This window comes from Orcinus orca, chromosome 5 (genome assembly GCF_937001465.1).
Source record: "Orcinus orca chromosome 5, mOrcOrc1.1, whole genome shotgun sequence".
Taxonomy (NCBI): Eukaryota; Metazoa; Chordata; class Mammalia; order Artiodactyla; family Delphinidae; genus Orcinus; species Orcinus orca.
In genome coordinates this window covers 2,552,505-2,576,434 of record NC_064563.1, presented here as the reverse complement: position 1 = coordinate 2,576,434, position 23,930 = coordinate 2,552,505, and the positions used below count along the sequence as shown (strand labels likewise).

The 23,930-nt window shown below is 41.0% G+C and overlaps 1 protein-coding gene across 3 annotated transcripts in view; it reads left to right on the top strand.

The window, feature by feature from the left end:
• The window catches only part of LRRC3B (leucine rich repeat containing 3B), a 93,809-nt gene extending 70,254 nt beyond the window's left edge, over positions 1–23,555 (top strand). For all 3 annotated transcript variants that reach the window (XM_004271899.4, XM_049710136.1, XM_049710137.1), the window contains exon 2: positions 22,297–23,555. In XM_004271899.4, coding sequence (XP_004271947.1) covers positions 22,461–23,240 — 780 coding nt within the window. In that variant the 5' untranslated portion in view covers positions 22,297–22,460 and the 3' untranslated portion in view covers positions 23,241–23,555. The remainder of the gene's footprint in view (positions 1–22,296) is intronic.
• The last annotated feature ends 375 nt before the right edge of the window (positions 23,556–23,930 follow it).

Genomic DNA, 23,930 nt, shown 5'->3' with positions numbered 1-23,930 from the left:
CCAGCCCCCTTCCCCTTGGCAACCACCAGCCTGTTCTCTATGTCCATGATTCTATTTCTGTTTTGTAGATAAGTTCATTTGTGTCATATTTTAGATTCCCCATGTAAGTGATATCATATATTTGTCTTGGTCTGACTTACTTCACTTAGTATGATAATCTCTAGGTCCATCCATGTTGCTGCAAATGGCATTATTTCATTCTTTTTTATGGCTGAGTAATATTCCATTGTATATATGCACCACATCTTCTTTATCCATCCATCCGTTGATGGACATTTAGGTGGTTTCCACAGACATACAGTTAAAATAAAGGATCACAGAAGGAAGGGTGCTTGCTGCTTTATTGTGCTGGGGGAAAAGTCAAGTCTCATCAGGGAGTATCTGCCAGCATCAGCAGAGAATAATGACCTTTTCCAAACCACCCCAATCATCACTGCTTAGAGTAGACTTTTCAATCACTCTCTCCTACCTCTGCCTACAGAAAGGCAAGCACAGCCTCTGCCCTGTATAATTGCTGATCTGCTGGAACACATCTACCTGGATCCCCAAAGAGATAAGAATCTATTACGTGGATACTAGAAGAGTCTGCTCTTACTGTGGTCAAGGCCTTGGTCTCCCCATCACGGGATGAGTGCCATCTGTTTCTGCAGCTGGAGGGCACTCGGTGTCTCAGTCCTGCCAAGGTTTCCTTGATTCTGGGGAATTCCCTGCCGCTGAGCACAGGAGGCCTCGTAGACTCATAGACCCTTCATCTCCCTCAGGGTCGCTGATTAGGCGAGACACGGCACAGGCAAAGAGGGAAATGCTGCGAATTTAAAGTGAAAAACACAGTTGGTACAGATTCAGCCTCTGTCTGCCACTGCTTCCCCATAAATATTTTACCTTTGTGTTTTGACTATGTGTTTCTGAAACTCGTAGGCCAGGCCAATGTCACAGGCTTGATGACAGTGTGTCTGGGAGACTGGGCCCCACCTCGACGTGTCAAACACAGTGAGCCCTCCCAGGGCCCGACCTCCTGCGACTGTGGCCGTGCCTGGTTGTCTGCGTCTTTATTCCTGTCCTGCCCCTAGGTTCTTCAGAACATTTTTTTTTTTTAGATTCCATATATATGTGTTAGAGGCTGGTTTTCTTGCATTGGTCGCTGTCTTCTCCCTTTCCTCAGTGTGAAAAGCTACCTGTTTTCATTTTGAGCCCGACTGCAAGAGAAGCAGCTCACACTTAACTGTGCTCTCTCTCTTCCTGCGTTTCCACATGGGTTGCCATCTAGATGAAAGCGGGGTAAGTCTGCACCCCATCAGGCTCTTCGGTTCTTGAGAAACTTCCGCTTTGTTTTCAGCCATTCAGCCCTTCACTGAGCAGAGAGGTCCTGAGCACCTGCTGTGTCATTGGCCCCAAGACAGCCCTGGGGATGCTTACACCCACCCACACCTGGGCATTTGCTCTACCCTGTCCACCCTCCCACCTGTTACTTTAGGAATTGCTGAGGTGGAAAGGGTAAAAAGGAAAGAAGTGCTTGGTATGTGGAGGTGGGGAGCGGTGTCCCCCTCATGCTTAGATCAACTGTTTCTACGTCAGGGAGTTGGGAGACCAGCCCAGACTCACGTCCCTCCCATTCTCACATCCCGAGACCCTATGCAAAGCAAAAAGCCGCAGGTGGGGTAAAAAGAACACACTGTCACCTGACCAATCATTATTTCAGCTGAATATGTATAAAACTTGGTTTAATGCACTAGCAGTTTGGTCACAATTCCTGAAACTGTCCTATAGGCAATGAAGTTTGTGACTGCAGCTTAATATTGTGACGGTTTACGTTTTTTAAATTGTGCAAGCATTTAGAGGAGACAAAATGGGAATTTGTTATCTTTTATAGGAGTGGCTTTCTCTTCTCTGCTTGACTTTCTTGTCTTCGCCTGGACTGATTCTTACCTTTTTTACTTATGTTACCTGGCTGGTTGGCTCCCCAAGATAGAGTGAATGCTAGGATGGAGAACACAAATTCCGTTTCATTTACATTGGCATCCTAGGTCTGAGCGAGGAGATGGGGAAGTCTTACTGCAGCCTGCAGACAATTAAATGAGTTTGGAAAGTTTTCATTTGCTTTGTTGTTGACGAAAACTAAGTCCCTGGATGGCTGTTAATTTTTCTGGGTGATTCCCAGAGGAAAACCAAGCCAACACGGGGCCCTGCATTTCCCTATGGAACTTCGGTGAACTACGTAGTATGGAGATCTCAGTTCTGATTTCCGTGTTTTGTTTTGTTGAGTTTCCTTACGTAAAAGGAAGTTTTGGGGAAGAAACCTATGTTTAACTGAGAAGATAAAGGACTCAGGTGGAGAACAGGAAGAGGTAAGAACAATTCTAGACTAGATCCAACCCACTGATCTAAAAAGCACTGCTTCATTAACCCGTTGGCGTAATTTCATAAGCAGGAGGTGGCCTGTCTGATGATCTTTCTGTTAGAATTCAATTGTCGTCAGTAATATCCAAGCAAGTTCTTTGTATGACTTTACTGATATCGGTTGTTTTTTCCATTCTATCTTCTTCTTTAAGGAGGACTTGAGTTTTTTTAAAGCAGATTAGCATATTTATTTATTTAAAAAATTTTAAAATTTTATATTGGAGTATAGTTGATTCAAAATGTTGTGTTAGTTTCAGGTGTACAGCAAAGTAATTTAATTATACATATTCGTATATCTATTCTTTTTCAGATTCTTTTCCCACGTAGGTTATTACAGAGTACCGAGTAGGGCTCCCTGTGCTACACAGTAGAGGACTTAAGTTTTTTGAAAAACACGTATCACAGGATAAAATTAATGAGGAAAAGTTACATATTGCATGATTCCCCATGTGATCACTGAGAAGATGAAATTTGAAAGTAGGGTACTTAACAGTATGAAGACTCTAAGTCTGAAATCAAAGGCAAATCACATGAAGATTGAGGATGATTTATACACCACTTGGTTTTTGCTAACAGATTGAAGGGGTAGCAATTCTACCTGGTTTGATAGACAGTCATTCTGGAAAGGAAAAATTATGAGGTTCTAGAAGGAAGGATAATCTGAATGCAAACGAGTTCTCTGTTCACCTTAAACTGAAATCAGGGTTCAGGTGTCAGCCCCAGGTTATCAGCCTGGATTATTCAGTGACAATTTATGTGAAGTCACCAGGTTGGGTGAATGGCCAACCTGAAATCGAAGAAAACAGTCCCTCAGGGTTCTACCTTCAGGTGTCTGTAATGGAGAGCAGGTTTCATTGGATGGGAACCTTTCACAGACAAACAATAGGTGAGAATCTCAGAGTAACTCTATGCTGGCAGTAGCTCCTGAATTAATAAAACATTATTTATTTCAGTTCTGTTTCATCACGACTGTTAAAACATGACATTTAAATTCTTCACTGAATCTCTAGGAACTTTGGTTTCCCTGTAGCTGTCTCTTTGATATCTGTCTCTGTGTCTGCATGCTAGTTTCTGAAGCCTGGCAGAACAGGCAAGTGCTAGGATGGCTATAACAGAAATGCCCAGAACTACCACACAGGCTCCTTCTCCAAGAGTAGGTTTCAAGCAGAAATCACTCAACAAAGAGAAATAACTAACATCTATTGTGCACTGACTTTGTGCCAGGTACTATTTTAACTGCTTTGCCTAAATAATCTCGATCCACTACAAATAGAAGTAACTATTGCTTTTATCCTCATTTACAAATGAGGAGACTGAGTCAGGCGAAGTCCTGGAGAGAACTGGGGTTCCATCTCAGACAGTCTGACTCCTGAGCCCTTGCTCGTCGCCGTCGGGCTACACACAGAGCACTGACTTCATGCTGGCCACTGAGCCATAGGCACCAGGGATATGGGAGCAAACAGTATTGAGACGTATTGTTCAGATTTGACCCTGGCCTTGGATGGATATCTTTCATCTATGTATCGGTTTTCCTGGGCTACTGGGAGGATCCCATAACAATTTGGAACATTATTGATGATCACGGTCAGCAGATAGAATTAAATAACTTGGTTTCTACTGATAATGTAACTGCTAATGTCCTTCAGCATTGAGCCATCACAACATTCTTGAATGAGGTTTCTATGAGACTTTAAGAAGTTTACTCTTCTAACAGTTGTTGGTACAAATCTGTTAAACATCCATCAGGCCTTGTGATGATTAACATAAATATGTTAGCTTTTTAAATGGTTAAAATGGTCCTGCGTGTCAGCTAGCTTTTGCGACATAACCGTGTCCCCGGACTCGGTGGCATTTATCGCTTACAAGTTCACGAGCACCTGGGTGGCCCTCTGGTCTTAGCTGGGTTCGCCCATGAGTCTGTGGTCAGCCGCAGGTCAGGGCGGTGGCTCTGAGGATCTGGCTGGGCTTTCTCACATGCTGGGAGTGTGTCTGGCTCTAGGCTGGGACAGCGGGCCTCTCCTTCACAGGATCACTCATTAGCCAGTAGGCTAGCCAGGGACTGTCCCTACGGTGGCTGGGGAGAGCCCACGAGCAAAGGCCAGAGCGTGTACTGACTCCTGAAAAGGCCTAGGCTTAGAACTGGCATAACGTAACTTCTTCCTCATCTATGGTCAAAGCAAAGCCCAAGGCCAGCCTAGATCCGAGGGGTGGGGAAACAGACCCCACCTCTTGGTGTGAGGAGCTTGCAGGTTACCTGGTGAAAAAGCAGGAACAACACAAGGCAGGGGATCATGGGAGCCATTTTTGAAAACAACCCACAGCAAAGTAATCCGTTAACTCAGAGTTTCCCAAACATACCTGGTCCCCCTGCCAAAGGTCTCCCTTGCCCTGTAGTTTTTATAGCATAACCACCCACAGAATATGATATTTGCTAAATTCAGATTAATTAAAGAACATTTTCCATGAAAAATGAGTAGTAGTATGCCCATTTTATAGAGGGAGAAGCTGAGGTTCAGAGCTAAGTAACATACCCTAAAAATCGTAAAACTAATAAGTAGTAAGTTACTAGCATTAATTAGTATCTAATAAGTTGTTGGATGTCAAAGTTTGACAAGCTTAGGTAAGTCTAACTCCAAAGCCCTTTCTTTGAATTACCACTTTACAAGGTTTTCAAGGCCTTTAAAGGTCACGTTATTAATGATTTTTTCAAAAATGAAAGTGGTGCCTGAGGATGAGGAAATAGGAGAGGAGAAAATTCAAACACAATAATAGCCCATTTGTTGCAGTCTATTTACAGGCATGAGTGTTTTAATCAAGGAGCATTTCTTTCACTAAACAAAATGATCCTTTGTGATAGCTATGGATTATTAATTTTTTCATCTCTTCCTGCAATAAATATTTGGTGGTGGTGGGTGTTTCTGTATGGTAATATTATTTGGCTTGAGAAGGGTCAAGTGCAAATAGAATTCTCATTTGCAAAACTTGTCACCTATATTCCTTCAGAATATTTGGGGAAAGTAAGAGTAATAGCAGCAGTACAGGTAGTATTAAATGTTCTTTAATTAGATCTGAATTTACCAATTATCATATTCTGTGGGTGGTTATACTATAAAAACTACGGGACATGGGAGACCTTTGGCAGGGTGACCAGGTATGTTTGGGAAATTCTGAGTTAACAGGTTACTTTGCTGTAATTTCTCAGAATCTTACGTAGACTGATGACCATTGTAATTCTCAATGAGTCCATTTCTCAGACTTCCATAACTGCAGAATATTCATTTATTTGGTGCCACTCACAGATGCCTAGTATTCCGTAGAACCCTTGGGAAATCTGACCTTTATTCTGATCCCTTTGAAAGTATGTTTGGAGTCAATAGTATTTTGTCAAGCATCTGCTGTGAGAGAGGCACTATTAGAACCACATCAGAAACCCGTGAAATAGGTATTATTCTTATTGATAGTTGAGGAAACTGGGACTCCAAGCAGTTACTCTGTTTGCTCAAGATCTCCCATCTGGTACCAAAACTGAAAGTTGACCCTAGTTTTATCTAACTTCAGGCCTAGGGTATGTCTTGTAGCCTTTGCTGAGATTCAGAAAGTTTAAGTGACTTTTTAGGATGACTCAGCTGGTCAGAAGAGACACCATGTCTTACATACTTTTGTAGTTCCTGTAGCTCCTAAGAGAAAATAGCTTATCAGTCAGTACCTACAGGCCAATCCCTTTTTTTCATTACCTAGTTATTATTATCCTCATGCTCATGGCAAAAATTGTAATAGTAGAGAAGAGAATAAGGTAAAAAGTAAAAATTCTCCATACCATCAGCACCAGAACCATACTCTAAAGATAAGACTATTATCCATTTTGTATATGTTCTTCCATAACATTTTAACTATACAAGTGTGTGTGTGTGTGTGTGTGTGTGTGTGTGTGTGTGTGTGCATCCTTCTGTTTTGATTTACACAGATGAGATCATATATGTACATTTTCACTTAATATATCTTTGAAACCTTTTCTCAAAATATAATTGATGGGGGCTTCCCTGGTGGCACAGTGGTTAAGAATCCACCTGCCAATGGAGGGGACACGGGTTCGATCCCTGGTCCGGGAAGATCCCACATGCCGTGGAGCAACTAAAAGCCCCTGCACCACGACTACTGAGCCTGCGCTCTAGAGCCTGTGAGCCACAACTACTGAGCCCAAGTGCTACAACTGCTGAAGCCCGCATGCCTAGAGCCCAAGCTCCTCAACAAGAGAAGCCACCGCAGTGAGAAGTCCACGCACCACAAAGAAGAGTAGCCCCGGCTTGCTGCAACTAGAGAAAGCCTGCACACAGCAACGAAGACCCAACGCAGCCAAAAATAAATTAATTAAATAAATTAAATATATATATATTTAAGTAATGTGTAACATTATTTCAGGTATACAACATTGATTTGATAGTTGTATATATTGCAAAAAATTGTTACAAGTCTAGTTACCGTCCATCATCATGTATAGTTACAACTAGTTGATTTACAGTATTATATTAGTTTCAGATATATAATGTAGTGATTCTATATTTTAATAGGTTATACTCCATGCAAAGTTATTATAAAATATTGGCTATATTCCCTGTGCTGTCCATTACATCGTTGTATCTTATTTTTTTTAATACCTAGTAGTTTGTTACCTCTTAATCCCCTTTCCCTATTTTGCCTCTTCCCCCACCCCTCTCCCCACTGTTAACAGTTTGTTTTCTGTATCTGTGACACTGTTTGTTTTATTATACTCATTTGTTTGTTTCAATTTGTTAGATTTCACATACAAGTGAAAACAACAGTATTTGTCTTTCTCTGACTTACTTCACTATGCATAATACCCTCCAGGTCCATCTATGTTGTTGGAAAAGGCAAGATTTCATTCTTTTTTATGGCTGAATAATATTCCACTGTCTACACATATACCACATTTTATTTATCCATCCTTTATGCAAGTGTTGATGGACACGTAGGTTGATGTTTCCATTTCTTGGCTATTGTAAATAATGCTGCTGTGAACACTGGGGTGCATGTAGCCTTTCAAATTAGTGTTTTCCTTTTCTTTGGATATATACCCAGGAGTAGAATTGCTGGAAGATTCCACTACCATATGGTAGTTCTATTTTTAGTTATATGAGGAACCTCCATACTGTTTTCCATAGTGACTGCACCAATTTACATTCCCACCAGCAATGTACTAAGGTTCCTCTTCTCTAAATCCTTGCCAACATTTATTATTTATTTTTTGACAACAGCTATTCTGACAGGTGTGTGGTGATATCTCACTGTGGTTTTGATTTGCATTTCCCTGGTGTTGAGCATCTTTTCATGTGCCTGTTGGCCATCTATGTATCTTCTTTGGCAAAATGTCTATTCAAGTCTTCCCTGTTTTAATTGAGTTGTTTGTTTTTTTGATATTGAGTTGTATGAGCTGTTTTTATGTGTTGAATATTTACCCCTTAATGGTCATATCATTAGCAAATATCTTCTCCAGTTCAGTTGTTTGTCTTCTCATTTTGTTAATGGTTTCCTTCGCTGTGCAAATGCTTTAAGTTTGATTAGGTCCCATTTGTTTACTTTTGTTTTTATTACTTTTGCCTTAGGAGACAGATCCGATATATACATACATATATATATATATATATATATATATATATATATATATATATATATGGCTACAGTTTATGTCAAAGAGTGTTCTTTCTATGTTCTTTTCTAGGAGTTTTATGGTTTCTGGGCTTACATTTAGGTCTTTAATCCATTTGGGGTTTTTTTGTTTGTTTGTTTATCCTGTGAGAAAATGTTGTAATCTCATTTTTTTTTTTTTTTTTTTGCTGTACGCGGGCCTCTCACTGTCGTGGCCTCTCCCGTTGCGGAGCACAGGCTCTGGACACGCAGGCTCAGCAGCCATGGCTCACGGGCCCAGCCGCTCCGCAGCATGTGGGATCTTCCGGGACCGGGGCACGAACCTGTGTCCCCTGCATCGGCAGGCGGACTCTCAACCACTGCGCCACCAGGGAAGCCCCTAAACTCATTTTTTACATGTAGCTGTCCAGTTTCCCAGCACCACTTATTGAAGAGACTGTCTTTTCTTCACTGTATCTTCTTGCCTCCTTTGATGTAGATTAGTTGACCATAGGCACACATGGGTTTATTTCTGGGCTTTCTACTCTATTCTGCTGAGCTATGTGTCCATTTTTGTGCCAGTACTATAGTGTTTTGATTGCTGTAGCTTTATAATATAGTCTGAAGTCAGGGAGCATGATACCTCCAGCTTTGTTCTTCTTTCTCAAGATTGCTTTGGCTATTCAGGGTCTTTTGTCTCTCTATAGGCATTTTAAGACTATTTGTTCTAGTTCAGTGAGAAGTGTCATGGGTATTTTGGTAGGGATTGCATTAAATATGTAGATTGAGTTGGTTAACATGGATATTTTAACAATATTAATTCTTCCAATCCATTAACACAGGATATCTTTCCATTTCTTGGTATCATCTTCAATTTCCTTCATCAGAATATAGTTTTCAGAGAATAGGTCTGTAACCTCCTTGGTTAAGTTTATTCCTGGGTGTTTTATTCTTTTTGATGCGATTTTAAACTGGTTTGTTTTCTTGCTTTCTCTTTCTGCTATTTTTAGTGTATAGAAATACAACAGATTTCTCTATGTTAATCTTGTATCCTGCAACAGTCCTTTGGTGGAGACTTTAGGGTTTTCCATATATAGTATCATGTCATCCGCAAATAGTGACACAATATTTTTTCTTGGGAAGAGAACTTTTAAGATCTGTTCTCTTAGCAACTTTTAAATGTATAATGCAGTGTTATTAACTATAATCACCATGCTATACACCCGAGGATTTATTTATTTTATAACTGGAAGTTTGTACCTTATTTGGCATCATTTTTATCAGGATTTGTAGATTGTTTCTTTGTTTTGTATTGATGTACCATATTTATTTAATTAGCTTTTGTGTGATGGATTTTTAGGTTCCTTGTAGGTTTTTAATTTATTCATTTATTTATGTATATATTTATATATTTTTGCTATAACAAACAGCGCCTCAATGAAGAAACAATATTATACATATATCTTTGCACAGTTATGTTTCTAATGGAAAACAAAACCAAAAAATGCAGGGTACTGTATCATAGAAAAATAGTGTACTATTGCCAAGAAAATATTATAGGAACTGCAAATAAGCAGGTTTTTTTTTAATACACATTTTTTGACCAAGAAATAGTATCCTGTTTATCCGGTGGGCTGGGCTCTTACCAGGGAGCAAAATGACTGAGCCACTGGTCCCATTAGGTGCCTTTATGACCAAGATCAATGATGGCTAAATGAGGAGAAGCCAACTTAGCCTCCTGGAGCTGCTACCTTCCCCACTGGACGGCTCTGCATGGTTTGTTTTTGATGCTGTAGACACAGATGCAACACACATTGGACAGATGTAACCAACTTTTTTTGTCATTTTAAAGACATTGCTCATTATGTTACACAATGGCCCTTTCAATGATGCAGACCATGAACTGAATTCAGATGACAAGCTGAGAATCCTTTAACCCTATTAATTTCACCTCTAGGAATTTATCCAAAAGAGATAAATGTGTTGATGCAAAACATTCTTTTCAATTCCACATTGTTTATGAGAACAAAAATGGGGACAAAACCCCAAAATATCTAACAAAATTATAATTAGCTGTTAGATTTAACATATAACCCCATTCACTGGGGCCTCTTTAGCTTCAAGCATAAGGTGAAATTTAAAAGATATTATCCCTTATGCTGTATGGTAACCCTTTCACAGGACCTTCTAAAAATCCTGAAATTTGAAAAAGTTTATCTCTGCCAATAACCAGTCATCCTTCACTGTATCAGATAATTACCATTTTGTAATGACATTATTTATCTTCCTCTGGCTACCTGGAAACTCAGAGCTAAGCCAGGTACTTAGTTGCAGCAAAAGTCCTTAACCCGGTGTAATGGGGAGTCAGATAGAATGGACTTCGAGTTCTGTTTCTCACTTACTCTACTGTATTGGTTTCCTATGGTTGCTGAACAAATTACCAACAACTTTGTGGTTTAAAAAAAGCACATGTCTCTTATAATTCTGGAGGCCATAATTTTGAGTCAGTCTTTCTGGACCTAAATCAGTCTGTTGGCAGGGCCATATCTCCTCCAAAGGCTCTAGGGAAGAATCCACTCCCTGATGCTTCCAGCTTCTGGTGGTGGCCAGCATTCCTTGACTTGTAGCCACATCACTCCAAGCTCTAACTCAGTAGATATCATGCCTTCTCCTCTTCTGTGTCAACTGTCCCTCTGCCTCCTACTTAGAGGGTCACAAAGATTATTCAGGATAATCTCTCCATCTCAAGATCCCTAATTCAGTCCCATCTGCAAAGTCTCTTTTTCCTAAAAGTAACATTCATGGGTTCTAGGAATTAGGACCTAGATATTTGGGGGGCACCTTTTAGCCAACAACAACCTACCTTATGGCCCCTAAAGATTTATATTCATCCCCATGCAAAATATATTTATTCTACTCCAACATTCCCCAAAGTCTCAACCCATTACAGCATCAATTCAGAATCCAAAATCTCATCTAAATAGCATCAGCTTTAAAGTCCCAAATCTCATCATCTAAATTATTCAAAGTACATATGGGGAGACTCCAGGTATGATCCACCCTGGGGCAAAATTCCTTTTTATTTTTATTTTCTTTTGCGGTACGCGGGCCTCTCACTGTTGTGGCCTCTCCTGTTCGGAGCACAGGCTCCGGACGCGCAGGCTCAGCGGCCATGGATCACGGGCCCAGCCGCTCCGTGGCATGTGGGATCTTCCCGGACCGGGGCATGACCCCGCGTCCCCTGCATCGGCAGGCGAACTCTCAACCACTGCGCCACTAGGGAACCCCTTCTCTTTATTTTTAAAGTAAAGCATTTGGTTCAGTGTCTTGCATGTAGTAGAAATGTTAGCCACTGTCAGAATTATTCCCTTCATTGCATTAAGGGGATGGTAACACTTGTAGCCTCCACATTGCCCTAGCAGAGAGACGACAAGATATAAAAGGATGATAATGATAACAATAACAGTAGTAGTAGCAGAACTGGTGGTAGCAGTAACTCTCGCTGAGAGTTTTTCATGCAACCGAAGCTTTAAGTTTTTTTTGTTTTTAATTTTTACTGGAGTATAGCTGCTTTACAATGTTGTTCTAGTTCCTGCTGTACAGCAAAGTGAATCAGTTATACATATACATATATCCCCTCCTTTTTGGATTTCCTTCCCATTTAGGTCACCACAGAGCACTGAATAGAGTTCCCTGTGCTGTACAGTAGGTTCTCATTAGTTATCTCTTTTATACATGGTATCAATAGTGTATATATGTCAATCCCAATCTCCCAATTCATCCCACCCACCCTTCCCCCCTTGGTATCTGTAAGTTTGTTCTCTACAACTGTGTCTGTATTTCTGCTTTGCAAATAAGCTAATCTTTACCATTTTTCTAGGTTTCACATAGAAGCGATACCATATGGTATTTGTTTTTCTCTTTCTGACTTACTTCACTCTGTATGACAGACTCTAGGTCCATCCACGTCTCTGCAAATGGCACTATTTTGTTGCTTTTTATGGCTGAGTAATACATGTTATCTAAATTAATCCTCATGAAATCCCTTTGTGGTACGAACTATTGTTATCCCCATGTTCATTTGAGAAAACTGTGGGATAGAGAGGTTACATAATTAGTAAGGAGCCAAGCCATGATCTTCATGCTGCCCAATTAAAACTAGGTCCTCCTGACACATGAGTCTTATGTCAGCGTGCTCTCCTTTTTCTAGTCTTGATATTCATGAAATGCAGTTTTAAAGAATCGCTGCTCCTTTCACCTTGGGTTTGCATTTTGTGTATCTCTGAAGACATAAGTCAAACTCTGATTAGCATTCCTAAGATTCTCCTGATTTACCAGGAAGGGGTTTCTTCTCCTCTTGAAGTTCTTTTTTGTTGTTGTTTATTTATTTATTTTTGCAGCACGCGGGCCTCTCACTATTGTAGCCTCTCCCGTTGCGGAGCACAGGCTCCGGACGCGCAGGCTCAGCGGCCATGGCTCACGGGCCCAGCCGCTCTGCAGCATGTGGGATCTTCCCGGACTGGGGCTCGAACCCGTGTCCCCCACATCGGCAGGCGGACTCTCAACCACTGCGCCACCAGGGAAGCCCCTGTTGTTTATTTTTAAAACATAGAATCTCCCCTCCAAATTTTCATTTGAAAAAATTCAAAACTTTCAGATAAGTTGAAAAATTGGTACAATGAACACGTTCATCCTATCACTTTCCGTTTACCAATTGTTAATCTTTTGCCACTTTTGTCTTTTTCTTTCTACATATAAATATAGTTTTGTTTTTGCTGGACAATGGTAAAGTTGCAGTCGTCGTGACTCTTGACCCCCAAATCTTGTACCTTCAAAGAACAAGGACTCTCTTCTTTCTACTTATATCATGATAAAACCAAATAAATTTAAATTTGATACAATAATAGCTAACATTGTTTTTATGCAAAATTTCCCCTAATCGTTCCAAAAATGCCCTTTTCTAGCATTTTTTTTTAAATCCAGGGGTCAATCTCTCACAACACCTTTGTTACCAAGGCTGTTGCCCCAGAATCATATCCCTGCCCCTCCCTCGAATGGAAACCAATTACTCTTACTTAAGTTTAAGGAGGAAGCTGCAAAGAGGAAAAAACAAGAACTGGATGGAACCTACTGGACCCAAGATGGCAGAGAATTTGACTTCCAGTGGGTTTTGATCCTCATTATACGCTCGTTATATTAGCTAAATGACACTCCCACCGGCAGCATGACAGTTGACAGTTGCCATGACAACAGCCAGAAAAGCCCATATAAGGACTGAAAAGGAGTGTTGCCTCAGGTCTTAACCACACTCCTGTTCTCAGATAACTCACAAATATTCTTCCCACTCTTTCCAAACCTCTCCCTTTACTGTGAATCTCCTATATATTTGCTGTCTCCAAATAAATATACAGGAGAAGTTTACTTGCGAACTAAGTTCCTGCTTCTCCATTCTTGGCCATTGAATAAAGCTTGTGTTGTTCCAGCCTCAGCAGTGGTTTTGTTATTGGCTGTGCGAATCTGATCAGAAAAAGAACCTCCCTGGCCGAGACAAAGGGTCTCAGCCCAGGCTAGGACCCCAGTGTGGGTTCAGGCAACTAATTGGGTAACATGTTTAGTTGTCACGTCCCTTTTTTCTTTAATCTAGAACAGTTCTTCAGCCTGTTCTTATTTGATTTTGGTTTTGTTTCTTGTTTGTTTTGTTTTTTCCCTTCAGTGACTCTTTGAAGAATCCTGATCAGTCACCCTGTAAAATGTCTCAAGTTCTGGATTGGTCAGGTCGTTTCCTCTTGATTAGATTCAGGTTAAATATATTTTGGCATACTGTATCTACTGAAAAAAAAAAAAGCACAACCTAAAAGTTGAGATTTATGTTTTATTTGCGGACAACACCAAGGTCTTAAGCCTGGGAAACAGCCTTTCAGATCGTTCTGAGTGACTGCTGTGAAGCAATCAGGGGGCAGCCAAGATATATAGGAGTTTTTGCAACAAACACCAGGTAGTTGGAACACCAAAAGATTACTGTTCATTAAAGAAGACCAGACATCTCAAGTTAGGAATTTAGTGCTTTTCTGTGTATGGGAAGATGCAAGACTCTGGGCTTGTTCAAATCATTCCTTTGATATGCACCTCAGCTTTCTGGGACCAGTATCCTGTGTGTCCACATCCTTGTCAGGGTGCACAGTGTGTTGGGGGGGGTGGGTAGAGGGTGGCTGCAGCAGCTGGTGGCCTGATGGGAGGCGTCCAGTTTCTATCCTGAGTTCCCTCAGGGCTCACCTGGCGGCTGTAATGTGATGTCTGCAGCATCCTTTGTTTACTGATACGGCAGCAACATTTCTTCATTGACAACTGTATAAGTGATGTGAGAACTATTTCATAGTTGATTATGCCTAAGAAAAATAAATGTGAAGCTCTGGAAAAAATGATGATTGATATTTGAGAAAAACAACTAAATACTGAAACTCAGAGCATAATCTTTGAACAGTCATTGACAGTTTCTGAAGCACATTTCACATATATTTATTTTATTTTATCCTTATAATTATGAGACCAGTGAGGTGGATATTATTGGTCATAGTCCTAAGGCAACTAAGGCATGGGTGTGTAAGTGAGTCCGTAACTTCCTAGAATTCAAGGAAGCTGGACTTTGAATCCAGTTTCTGGACCTTGGGTTTGGACCTGAATCCTATACTTTTGCCACCAAGTCATTGGCTAGGGTTAAGTAGGAAAAGTTTTTTAAAAATGGTGACAATCATTCACCCCGCTCAGAAGTACAACTGAATACAGCATAAGTTAGTGCTATCTAAAAGCAGCTTTCAAGTTGCCTCTGGACCCTGGAGCATCTTTGGGACCCTACATTTATGTAGATTATGTAAGAGTTTGCAAAGCTCTCATGGTTGTAAATGCCTTAGGCACTTACGGAGAAATAATAACAGAGAAGCAGAAGGAAACTGAGACAGATGGGTTCCCACTCAGCCTTCCTATAAACTTGCAGCATGTTGAATACTAAATACAGATGTTAGCCAAGATATAATCTTATCTTTAATCTTTGTTAGTACCCAGAGAGGGATAGATGCTGGGTTCAAACAAAAGGTGCTGTTTATTTGTTAGTGTCGACTGGAAAAAAAAACACCACAACCTAAAAGTTTCCAGTTAAGTTTTATTCGGGGACCTTACTGAGGACTATAGCCCAGGAGAGACAGCCTCTCGGGTAGCTCTGAGGGACTGCTCAGAAGAGGTAAGGGAGGAGCCCAGATACATAGGAGTTTTTGCTGAAAAAGAACAAAAAACAAACAAAAAAACCCCAGGTAGTCAATCAAAAGATTACTGTAGTCACAAACAAACAAACAAACAAAAACCAGACATCTCAAGTTAAGGATTTTAGTGCTTTTCTATATATGGGATATGGTTTGCGGTAGAAGAGAGGTCATCGGGTGGGGTGGAAGGGTGAAAATGATTTTGCTTTTAGGGATGCCCAGTTTGAAGCCCGGTGGAATCTTTTGCTGATAGATGTTACGGAGTCCAAGCTCCCTCTGCTCGCCGCGCAACAGGCCAATAAATCAGGAGACGAAGTGTTGAGGCAAGGAATAACGACCGTATTCGGAAAGCCGGGCATCTGAGAAGATGGCGCAGTAGCGTCCCAGAGTACCATCTTATCGGGGTCTGGATGCCACTTTCTTTTATAGAACAGAGTGTGGGAGGAGGTGAGGAAGTAAAGTAAAAAGGCCACGAACCTTGCGAAATATCTCCTGGTTTTGGCCAGCCTCAGGGAGGGGATGTGTTAATTTCTTCTTTTCTGCAGCCATCCACAGGTGGGTGGGGTCCGGGGGTTTCCCTGTGAGCTGAACGAAGGCACTTCCTGTAACATTCAGGCAGAGGGGCAGGGCTCCCTGAGGCAGGCCATTATGTATGCCTATAGCTATAGACAGAACAAAAGCAATGGAAAGCAAAGGTCAAAGTAAAAGAAACAGATCCACCATGGGACCACATTTTGTTCTTCCCTGTTACAGTAGGTGTCTGTGGATGGAAATGTAGAACTAAAGTTCAAGGCAGGGCTCTGTGCTAAAGATGTGGAATAAGGCGTTGTACATACAAACGCAGCCTCCAAGAGCAGTGGCGAAAACTACCTCTGCAGTTCATTCACCTGAATGATTCAGGTCCCAACTCACTTCCCCTAATTTTTGGTCAGGAGTTATGCAGATTGATGGCATATGCAACCCATGCTTAGTTGATAGAGAATAAAGAAATTGGAATATAATTTCTCTAATAGGTTGGAAAGCTAATTTTGGAAATGTGGCATTGAAAATATCATGTACTCAAATGTTAGTCTTTTGGAAACTAATGAAAACTGACCAACTGAGAACAAGCAAAGGCTATTTATTCAGCTCTTTCTGTAGCAAGGGTGTCAACCACCATCTTCTGCATTTGGCAGAGATTCAAATGAAGGCAGGGGTGTGTAAAAGGTTTATAGTGGAAAAAAAGAAAACCTTCAAATATGCCCTGATGGGAGGCTCTTGGCGTGGGCAAGCTAGAGGTGGGCAAAATAGAAGCAGAGCGTCCTATGTGATTGGTTATGGGAGCAGATTTGGTTTTCCCTGGTTTGGTCCTACGTTGGAAGCAGGGACAGAGATCAGGGAAGCTGGAATTATTGATCAAATCCTGGCGATTTTGGTACAAACTACAGGTCATAGTTTAACTTTCCAGGCTGGTTGCTGCAGGTTGTGGGTTAGGGTTCTCTTTTTATATAGGATCTCACCACTGTCCCTTTGTATGTTCAGTCTTTCTTGTTGAAAATGTTCAGCTTTTCAAAATTTATCATCTTCTCATTTGCTTGTCCCTCTGGGCCACCATTGTTTAACTCAGGGGCTCAAAACTTGCTTTCGGAGGCATTACATTTGGATTGCTTTTTTATTAAATCAGTTTTAATTTTGGTCCTTTTGTATTAAATCAGTTAAATCTTTTGTATTAAATCAGTTAAATCTTTATTGTAAAACAAAATCAAAAGCAAACAAAACACCTTTATACCATAAGAAGTTAAAACCGTACAGAAGGGTATAAAACAAAAAAGACAATTCCTCTTCTCCCCCTACCAGCCCCTGAGTTCTACTATTCAGAGTTAACCACTATTAATAGTTTCTTATACATCCTTTCAAAAGTGATCTATGCATATGTAAATGTATAAATTATATACCTGTGGTTTCATATTTACCTCCTCTTTATAAAAATTTTACACAAATGCAGTTATACTATAATCCCTTTTCTATTAACCCTTTTTCAAGCTGATTTTGGAGGTCATCTTTGGAGATCTTTGCATCAGTACAAGTCAATCTAACTTGTTCTTAAATTTGAAATAGATATTCCTAAATTGCTCCTACAGAAAGAGTGCCCCATTTATTCCCTCATCAAGTGTCTGAGAGTGCTTTGTTCTTCACCCTTTCATTGACACTAGATAGTCTTCCTAATTTTAACCAAAATGAGAGGTACTTTAACTTGAATTCATTTTACTGTCAGATCAAGAATCTTTTCATATAATTTATTGTCCATTTGTATATATTGTTTTTCTGTCCATTTTTATATTGGATCCATTTCTTATTCCTCTGGGAAGACCTTCTTTTTTTTTTTTTTGCGGTACACGGGCCTCTCACTGTTGTGGCCTCTCCCGTTGCGGAGCACAGGCTCTGGACGCGCAGGCTCAGTGGCCATGGCTCACGGGCCCAGCCGCTCCGCGGCATGTGGGATCTTTCTGGACCGGGGCACGAACCCACGTCCCCTGCATCGGCAGGCAGACTCTCAACCACTGCGCCACCAGGGAAGCCCAAGACCTTCTTGTATATTAGAGAAATCAGCCTTTTATTTTATCATTGGTCATTTCACTTTGTATATTTGCCATACTCAAGTTTTAATTTTAAGTACTTACTTTTATGGTTTTTTATTGGTTTGAATTTTATGTCCTAAATTGAAATACCTTCCTGTTTTTCCATTTTTGGCCTTTTAATCAAATCCTTCTATTTGGTAGCAGAGTTGCATGGAAGAAATTGATGTGTCTGGTATCTCTCTCTGAATCAAGGCATATAGCTATCTCCGAAGAGTTCATGAAGCCCTGAGTGTCCCTGGGTATCCCCTAATGATGAGAAGAAAGAAACAGGAAACAAGACAGAGTTTTTAATCAGCCACTGAAAGAACGGTCTTCTCAGGCAGGCTGCCAAGTGAATTTTTTTTTCTTCTGGAAACAGCATTTGATGGTTGACACCCAATCCCAGCATTAATTGCTGTAGCTCTGAAACTCATGTGACAAGGAAATGGGAGCAAGACATGGATAGAGGGGTAAAATGGCCCTCTTTGGGGACTCAGCTCAGACCTGAACAACACATCCAGAAATCCTGTAGCTTCTTGGTTGCCCCAGACATATTTGAAAGGAATGAGGGTATGAGGATAGGGTAGTATAATGAGTTGAGAAATTTGAAGGGCGAGTCAGGAGGTAGAAAAGATGCTGTTTAATTTGGGCTCTCCTCTTGGTGGGTCTTCTTCCTTTCCAGGAGGGCAGGCGGGAATTGCTGCCACCACTGTTGCATCACCAGTGTGACCCCAAGCCTTCACTGTGTTCCACCCGCTCGTTCTGAAGTTAGCAAGGAGGCAGTTTTCCACCAGCAGTATGGCTTATTTGCTACTTTGGGTTTGCGGGTAGACCTGATGACGAACAGAGCGGGAGGGAGCTTTAGGTTTCCAGGCTTCTCTTTAGCTCTGTCCTCTGCTGGATGATCACTGATTTCTGCGGAATGCCCGGTGTTTTCCTCTGAGGCACATCTCCCCACGGCTTCCTTTCCTAGGAATCACTGTTTACCTTTCCAGTACTTTAAGGCAATGCCAAGCTGATAATCCCTTTGGAAAATAGTAATTCAGCACAATAGAGCAGAGAGGCAGCTCTTCTGTCCTTCCTGCTGAAGATAACCTTGATTCGATGTATTTGGACATCTAAGGGCTCAGCTCTGTACATCCTGCAACTTTTGTCACTTTATACTGGATGACAGTGGAGGCTCTAGAGGCTGTCATGGCAACCCAGTGATCCGGCCAGACCCAGAAGATTTTATTCCCTTTTTATGAATCGTAGAGAGAAAATGAAATAGTTTGAGTCCAACCTCTTTGAATGCAAGGAATATTCAGTATTTGTACACCCAATAGGCATTCCATCCGGTGTTCAGGTGGACCATTTGGTGCTTGAAGGATTTCATCTCAAGAAACTTTGCACCACTTCTTGTCTGTGACCATGACCATTGGACTGATCATTCTGGAGAAACAATAGATTAAGTCTAGAGACGTGTACTGGGAAAAAGTTCTATTCTCCAAATAAGAGTGTGCATTTGTGATTTTTCCAGAGGCCACCGTTTTGACATGTAAGACCAACAGACGTTTGATGAGCCAGTGCTTATGTTCGAGGTAATAAAAATAATTACCATAGGGAAGAAAAACCACAGCTAGATTGCTCAATACTTCATTGGTTCATTCATACAATAGATATTTATTTAGCCCTTCATACAGGCCAGGCACAATGCTAGGAGTTCGGAATGTATCTGGAATAATAATAATAACTCTAGCTAACGAGTCTTGTGCACTTACTATCTATCAGGCATTGTGCAAAATGCTTTACATGGATTATCTCATGTAATGCTCAAGTCAACATTGTTATTAGATGCTTTTATAATCTCTATATGAAGAGAAGGGGAGTGAGGTTTAGATAGCATAATGCTCATCAGGATTAGTTGAAATACAAACCCAGTGTACTTTTTCCTTCTTAATTGTTCACTATTGTCTCTACACAAGGTAGAAACAAGTCCCTGCCCTCCCAGAACTTAGAGTCTAAATTAGAGAACACTTCCCTCCAGGTAGACTTGGAATCAGTCTCTGGAGAGATGTGGAAAGTCCTCCAGAGAAGGCGTTCCTTCTTTCAGCACATACTCAGGTCGCACCTACTCAGGTGATGGAAGTCGCTTGATGACAGGGACTCCCTTTGTTTTCTCTAATCACACTCATTTCTCCCATCCCCTGTGTCCTTCTCATGTCCTCCTCACAGCCACATTTGCCTTGTCCTACTGCCACACTCTTTCTTCTCTGAGTGTCCCCCCCCTTCACACCTGTCCATGCTTTTTTTCTCCCATCTAGACAATTACTAGAGTCCCCAGGTGATATGTGATGAAGTTTTGAAGGAAGGAAAACATGGAAGGGAGGTAAAGTTTCACTGCAGATGAAATGAGCTGTTGACACACGGCTTAGTACGCCTAGGGGTTCATCTCTAGCATCTCTGGCATTGGAGGGATTCAGGATTCCAAAAGTACATTCATTGCATTCTGCTGTTGCTAATCTTACTTTTTTCCATGATGAACAACCCAGTTCATTATGTTTTCAGCTCACATTAATCTTCCTTTCTGTGAGTTTGGTAACATTTGGAGTCATTTCCCTCTGTATTTATCCATCTGGGATCTTTAGAAAAGACAAGTTTGCAGAGAGTCATTTGTTGCTCACTGCTGTAAGAGGAATGAATGCTCTCCTTGTTTCTCAGATCCTGAGAGACAATCCTTGGAAGTCAGGCATGGATCCCCTCCACAAGGCAGAGGGCCCCCTTCCTGGGATCCGATGGGGTCCTCAATGTGGGATAGAGCAGCAACGTAACAGCATCGGAAGTTACAGCAATCCCTGGATTCTGTTTGCCCTCATGGAGCAGATGGAATTGGGAAAGAGGGGTAAAGAAAGAATTGTGGAAAGAATTGTGAGATTAATGAGTCAGAGCAAAGTCTTTGGCTTGATTCCTTTCTCTACCCCCTGCAAGCTATTTGACCTTGGACAAGTCACATAATCTGTCCAAGATCCACTTGCCTAACCTGTGAGGATGCCTGTCCTCTTTACATGAGAGAGTAGTTTTGAATGTTCACTTATGTTCTCATCTCCATTTTGGGGTAAGTTCATAACTTTGCTCATATCACTAAAGTTTTGCAATTACTTTTGGCCTTTTTCCAACACTAATACATGTGTATATATACGACTAGAAAGAAAAATAAGCTATTGAGGAAGTCTTAGAGCCTAGTATTTCTTTTTTGGAGGGGATTTAAATTTTTGTTTAATTTTAGAACATTTCCCTAGAACAGATTACTTGAAAGAAAATTACAATGTCAAAAGATATATATATAGAGAGAGAGATGTATATGTATATAAAATTTAATGTTCTCAATAGATATTGCCAAATTTCTTTCCAAAACATATTCTCAAAAGATGTGTTAATGAGGATGCTATATTATACTATTCTTATAAGCATATGGATGGTATTTTCAAAAATTATACTGATAGAAGAAAAACATTCATATCTCATTTTATAGTTGCATTTCTTTGGCCGCTAATTACATCATTTTTTTCCAGTTTCATTGACATATAATTTGCATACAGCACTGTATAAGATTATGGTGCACAGCATAATGATTTGACTTACATATAAGAGGCTCGTATTTCTTAATTCTCTTTCTATACTAAAAAAAAAAGGCTTGGATGTGTGTGTCATATTTAAAGATCTATTAGAGAGGGGATACATTGTTTAGAAAACAAAGAGAGAATCCTTTGGAAGTTCAGTTAAGGACATCCTTCCGGGTATAATGTAATCTTAAGAGGTCACAAAGGAGGCAACCCTTTTGGAGATTCCATGCTGTAGGTCCTTAGCAACATTTTGTTGTGAAGGATGGAATGCACTCATACGTTCCGTAGTTCAAGTAAGAGATTTCTTTACAGAAAAGATTCCAAATTGGGCATCCATTCAAAAGCCATGAAAGATATTGTTATCTATGGTCATTAATTTTAAAATATCAGTATGATTTCTCACTGCTGCCCAAGGGAAGGGCTCGGTTGCCTTGATGCCTCTTGATTGCCGGAAGAAGCAAAGGGGTAATTAAATCTTATTGCTGTAAAATTCACAAAGGGTTCAGGATGCGGTGAAGGCCAGTAGAAATGAGAGAAATCTGGACTGTCTGCTCTAATTCTGCACAACGAACAACAAGTCAACATCCTTTGGAAATGTCATTTATTGACAGTCCTCTCCCCCGGGACCTGGGATTTGAGCAGGAGACTCCCATTACACAGATAACTCCCAGTGGTGTTGATGGAAATTACCTGCATAACCAACTCTCCTGCCCACATAAAATGCCAGATGCCTGAGAGCATTTTTAATTGCAGTGTACCTCCCTTTGCAAAAGAGCTAATTGCATCTGCTTTCCTTTCCTTTAGGTACCCAAGCATGGACCGGAATAATGAAGGGATACGTGTATTAGCTGCAGCCCCTTGAACCACGCAAGAAGGAAATCAACAGTGGGGACAGGGCTGGAAGCGTTACCACACCTGCTTGTTGGAATAAATGAAGAATGGGCTTGTGATTATGCTGACATTCCAGCATGAATCTGGTGGACCTGTGGTTAACTCGTTCCCTCTCCATGTGTCTCCTCCTACAAAGTTTTGTTCTTATGATACTGTGTTTTCATTCCGCCAGTATGTGTCCCAAGGGCTGTCTTTGTTCTTCCTCTGGGGGTTTAAATGTCACCTGCAGCAATGCAAATCTCAAGGAAATACCTAGAGATCTTCCTCCTGAAACAGTCTTACTGTATCTGGACTCCAATCAGATCACATCCATCCCCAATGAGATTTTTAAGGACCTCCATCAACTAAGAGTTCTCAACCTGTCCAAAAATGGCATTGAGTTTATCGATGAGCATGCCTTCAAAGGAGTCGCCGAAACTCTGCAGACTCTGGACTTGTCTGACAACCGGATTCAGAGCGTGCACAAAAACGCTTTCAATAACCTGAAGGCCAGGGCCAGGATTGCCAACAACCCCTGGCACTGCGACTGTACGCTCCAGCAAGTTCTGAGGGGCATGGTGTCCAATCACGAGACAGCCCACAATGTGATCTGCAAGACCTCCGTGCTGGATGAACACGCCGGGAGACCGTTCCTCAACGCTGCCAATGATGCTGACCTTTGTAACCTCCCTAAAAAAACGACTGATTATGCCATGCTGGTCACCATGTTTGGCTGGTTCACCATGGTGATCTCGTACGTGGTGTATTACGTGAGGCAAAATCAGGAAGATGCACGAAGACACCTCGAATACTTGAAATCCCTGCCGAGCAGGCAAAAGAAAGCCGACGAACCCGACGATATTAGTACAGTGGTGTAGTGTCCGCACTGACTGGCATGGAAAAAGAAATCCGTTTGGGATTGCAGTAGAATAAGTGGTTTACTTCTCTCATCCATTGTAAACATTTGAAACTTTGTATCTCAGTTTCTTTTGAATCCTGCCACTGTTGAACTTTTAACAAACATGACAGCATAAATCATTTGCGTTTCGGTAATCCACCCCTCCGTTGTACTCCTGGTGGTATATTCCTGAGTCAGCTACTTCCCTGAACCTTAGTTCTATCCATCTCAGTATTTAATAATGAAATTTATTTTTTTAATTTGAAACCAAATAAAAGCCTAACTTTGAACCATGAAAAACAGAGTGACTTATTGGTCCCGAAAACAGTACAGTCATTCCATTGCTTTAAAGAGAAACAGACAACTCTTGTGAACCTAAAGAATGATCACAATGAGAGATGTTATTAAGTTCTATTGTACACTGGGGCGCCATAGCTGAGTTATCAGCCAAGTAAAATACCTGTCAGACTTCAAAATACTAAGCCTTAGCAAACTTAAGTGACAATACATAGCATGGCAACCTGCAGAGGCGTAAATTGGGATGTCTCTAGGTGTTTGCTACCTAAAAGTCGGTGTGTTTAGCAAAACACACTACTTCTACTCTATGCTAGACACATGGGGAAAAAAAAAGGAGCACATATTCTGTCCTCAAGATTACCTTCTGGTGGAC